Source organism: Fonticula alba (assembly GCF_000388065.1).
Source record: "Fonticula alba strain ATCC 38817 unplaced genomic scaffold supercont2.8, whole genome shotgun sequence".
Classification (NCBI taxonomy): Eukaryota; order Rotosphaerida; family Fonticulaceae; genus Fonticula; species Fonticula alba.
In genome coordinates, this window is record NW_009242978.1 from 562,361 (window position 1) to 566,945 (window position 4,585).

The window sequence follows — 4,585 nt, forward strand, 5'->3', positions numbered from 1 at the left end:
GGGGGGGGTCAGTGAACAAGGATGGCAGGGCGGGAGACGAGACTCGGGCGAGGCGTGCAGCAGGAGAGCCCCGAGGGAGGGGGCAGGAGGAAGGAAGTACCATCAGGTGAGAGGCGGGGTACGGCTCCGGGTCATAGATCGGCCGCGAGGAGGACTCGCGCTTGGGCACGCCACTGAAGTACTTGCGAGTCCAATCCTCAAGCTCATCCAGAGAGTCTGGTCCGATGGGAGGCAAGTGACACGAGGCGAGAGGGGGCGGAGGCATGAAGGCCATCAGAAAGAGCGAGAGGCAAAGAAAGTCAAAATGGGAGGAGTGAGGGAGGGGGGGGGGGGGAGGAAGGCAGCCGGGCCGAGACAAGAAGCAGAGGCGGGGGAAGGAAAGGCGGGCTCCTTCAGGGGAGGAGGATGGCCTGCACACCGACACGCACTGGAGCCGACGATGCAGAGGGACATCAGGTCCGAGCTGTAGTGCTTGGCGTAGAAGGACAGCAGCTCGGCCCGGGTGTCGATTTGCTGCGACTGCGGGACCACGCTCAGAGTGGCCCGGTTGCCGGTGCTGAACTTGAAGTAGGGATGGTCCGGGCTGGCCAGGGACCGCTCGAGCTGGAACTGCCTCCAGGCATCGGACTGGAGGTTCTTCTGGTTCTCTGCGAGCGTGTGCATGCGTGTGGGTCACGAAGAGCGGCCAGGGCGGCAAAGGAAAGAGGGCATCAGAGGGAAGGGTCAGCGGGTGAGCAGAGCCAGCTGCAAGGGGGGGGGGGGGGGGGGAACACCAGGGTGCCGGGTAGCAGGGCCGGGGAGGGGCGCATGGCGAGAGCGTACCAGACTCGACGGCCAGCAGCTCGCGCTCGGTGCCGGAGGCGCTGAACAGCGGCGACGTGAAGAACTGGGCAAAGCGATCGATGGCCCCCTCCAGGTGGGTGGGCGCAACGTCCAGGTGGTAGTTGGTATGCTCAAGGGCGGTATAGGCATTGGAGGAGCCGCCATGCTTGGCCAGGTAGTCGGAGTAGGCGCTCTCGTCGGGGAACTGTGGCCCGGGGGCGTGCGATGGTGACAGCGTGTCAGCGGCACATCCAACGAGATGCCCATGTCCATGTGCATATGCATGGGTTTGTGTGTGTGTGTGTGTGTGTGTGTGTGTGTGTGTGTGTGTGTGTGTGTCCGCCTGCGCGGGGTGCCTCAGCCAGCATAGTGCGGCCTCGATCGGCCCACCCCCCCCCCTCCCGGCCCAGGACCACCCTGGGGGCAGGTGCGACCACACGCGAACAGGCACACACACGCAAAAGGGCCCACTCGAAGACATACCTTCTCGGTGCCGAGGAAAAGCATGTGCTCCAGGAAGTGCGCCAGCCCGGGGATGGTCACCGGGTCGGCCAGACTCCCGACATGCACGTCCATGGCCACGGCCGCGCGATCGGCCGACGGGTCACTGACGAGGACCGCACGAAGGGAGTTCGACGGCAAGGTCAGGTACCGGTACAGGCGCTCATCGGTCAGCGGCTGGAGGATGCCCGAAGGGCAGGACCCGGAGTCCGAGGCAGCAGACATGGCAGCCGAGGAGGACGAGGAGGAGCCGGCGGAAAAGGAGGACGAAGCGGCCGAGCTACCGGAGCCAGACCCGGACACCGAAGAAAAGGGGCTGAATTGCAGCCGAGGAGCCGTGTGCGTGGCCCGGCGATCGCGGTGCGTGAGAAACACCACCGAAGGGGAGGCTGAGAGCCGATGGAGGCCTGACCGCGGGATCCAGGAACCAGAGGCCGCGAGGTGAGTGAGCATGCCGCCGCAGGTGGTGTCGTGCAGGCAGCCGAGTGGGGAGCTCTCCGTGGAGGAGAAGAAGGAAAGGCCTGAGTGAGCAGCAGCCGCTGACACTGCACAGAGAGGCACGTGCGTCCGCCGGGAGGATGAGCAGGGGACGGCGGTTAGTGACTTCCTGCGCAAGAGTGAGCGGCCACCAGCGGGCCATGGAACTTGACAAAAGGAGGGACGAGCTGGGGAAGGACACAAGACTCATCGAAAAGTAGACGGGCTGAAAGAGGGGGATGGGGAGGATGGAGTGGGAGAGGGGGATGGAGTGGGAGAGGGGGATGGGGGGGAGAGGAAGATGGGGGGAGAGGGGCAGGGGGCTTCCGGGCGCAGTGCATTAACACATACATGCGACAAGCGACAGCACCAGCAACCCAATGCTAGAGACTAGGACGGCTGTCGCAGGACGCCGATGCCGATGCCGACCCGGCCTGGGTCTCTGTGGATCGGCCACTGGCAGGGAGGTGGTGTTGGAAGGGCACAGCGCTTGCGGGGGTGGTGCTATCGCCGGGGAGTCCTTCGCAAGGACGGGCACATGCATTGGCGCCGAGGTCGGCCAAAAGGCACGGATAAGAGGGGGAACACACACACACACGGAGAGAGAGAGAGAGAGAGAGAGAGAGAAGTAGAGAGGCGCGTGCGCAGAAACGCGCGAGCACACAAAGACACACGCACACGCGCGCGTGCACACACACAAACACACCGATGGGCGAGGAGAGCGGGCAGGCGAGCGAGCCAGGCAAAGGGGGAGGGGGAAGGAGAGAGAATGAGGGGGGGGGGGGGAGGGCAACAGCCGTGGCAGGAGCTCCACTCACGAATCGAGTGCCGGGGACTGGGGACGAGCGGCTGCACACATCAGCAAGGGGTGGCTCGCGATTGCTAGGAAAAGGGAAAGCGAGAGGGGGGAGGGGGAGAGATGGCCATGTGGGAGAGAGGCGAGGGAAGAGGCGAGGGAGGGGTAATGATCGGGCAACCGGCTAGGGGAGGCGGGAAAGGGGCCCCGAGAAGTAGGGGGCGCAGGCGAAGGGCCGGCCCAGGGGCGGGGGGGACACACTGGAACAAGGGACCCAAAGGAGGGCGGAGAGGGAGGAAAAAGGGGGGGGAAGCAAGCACATGTGGGCGGGGAGCCGGGCCGTGCGGCGCGTTGAGAGCGAGAAAGGGGCCAGGACGGAGGGGCGTCTGGCGGAAATGGTGGGACTGGGCCGGGGCGGCGGGGAGAGCAAAGGGAATGAGGCTCTCGCACCCCGGCCCCCCGGCCACAAGTGGGCAGAGAAGATGTGTAGATCCGTGGGGGACTGGACCCAGGAACGGGGGGGCGTGGGGGCGTGGGGGAGCAGGACAAGGAAGGGGGCGAAGAACGGCGGAGAGAGTGGGCGTGTGGATGGACAGAATGCGCGAGTGGGGCTGGTTATGAGGGGGGTGGGGAGAAAGATCGGTATGATGGAGGGCATGACTGGGGAACGATACCGAGCGGCGATTTCTGCCAAACGCCTCCTTGGGGCCGACGGCAGGATGGTCATCCCTTTGCGCGCGCGCGCGCGCGCATGTGGCAGTCGTGCTCGTGCCCCCCGCCCGGGGGGGGGGGGCGGGGGGGGTGTAGCTGCCGGGGTCGGCGCACCCTCTCAGGGAATGCTGTGAGCGTGAACCACCCACCGGGCGGGGGAGGGGGAGCAAGAGAAGCCCTGACGGTGGGGCGTGCGCGCTCGCTGGAGATGTCGCCGCTCCCCTCCAGTCTGCCGCTCACGTCCGAGGACTTCAGATGCGTGTGCAGGTAGGTGCACATTCACAGCAGGTACACGCATATACACACACACACACGCGCGCACGCGCCTACGCGGGCCCCTGCCCCAGGGGCTGGCGGGAGGGGATCGACGACGGCGGGTGCTGCATTGGCAGGTGTGCGTAGGTGATGTCAAGCCCCCGGGGGAAAGCCGCCGCCCTCTCCACCCCCCCCCCCCCCCCCCCCGGGCCAGGAAGGCACCAGCCCCGAGGGGCGCACCTGGGGCCGAGCAATGCGGCGACATTTCCACTTCCGGACAGCGGCGGCGCCAAGGATGAGGAGGGAGTCCCCCTCCCCCAGGGCAAATCCCGATCATGGCGGGCACCCGGCGCGGGGGGCACACCGGGCCGGTGCTCTCCGCGTTTCCTCGGGGGGGGGGCGAAAAAACACCGGCGCGCCGCCGCCCGCGCGAGTCACATCGCCCATCGCACACCGCCCATCCGTGGATGCCCCTGGTACCACTTTCTCCGATGTGTACGATGCACACTCACGCACACACACACACACACACACACACATGTATGGCGGGCGCGCACACAAACCCGGAGGCCTGCCCCCGGCCCCGACCACCCGGCCGCCCGGCCACTTTCCCCCGTCGCCTCCTCCCGGGGAGCTGCTCAAGGGGCGACAAGGCGCCAAGACACGCACCAGGCATTTTGTTGCGCCCCCGCCCCCGCCCCCGCCCCCGCCCCCGTCCCCGTCCCCGCTCCCCCCCCCCGGGTGCGCTGGAGACTAAGCAACGCCGGCCAGGCGAGAGGTGCCAGTGATGTGGGCGCCCGGGTGGGCCCTTGCTCGTGTGATCGGCCCTTCCGGCGGCCGCGGCCGAACACGTGCGCACGCGACCCGCTATTAAACCCTCCCACCCGCTGGAGCCCGGTCGGCACTCGCGGACTTAGGGTCTGCCGGCTTCATCAAGTGACGAGCCGGCCGCCGCAGGGTCCGCGCCCCGGATGGGCAGAAGGAGGCCCCGGCGCGGCCGCCCAGGCGCTGCCCCCGCACCCC

At 67.5% G+C, this 4,585-nt stretch overlaps 1 protein-coding gene across 1 annotated transcript in view; it reads right to left on the reverse strand.

The window, feature by feature from the left end:
• H696_04782 (hypothetical protein) overlaps positions 1–2,391 on the reverse strand; it is a 6,966-nt gene extending 4,575 nt beyond the window's left edge. Inside the window, exons 1-5 of the mRNA XM_009498646.1 lie at positions 2,152–2,391; positions 1,306–1,868; positions 823–1,027; positions 429–647; positions 101–216 (exon numbers count right to left, since the gene is read on the reverse strand). Coding sequence (XP_009496921.1) covers positions 101–216; positions 429–647; positions 823–1,027; positions 1,306–1,868; positions 2,152–2,344 — 1,296 coding nt within the window. The 5' untranslated portion in view covers positions 2,345–2,391. The remainder of the gene's footprint in view (positions 1–100; positions 217–428; positions 648–822; positions 1,028–1,305; positions 1,869–2,151) is intronic.
• Between the last annotated feature and the right edge of the window lie 2,194 nt (positions 2,392–4,585).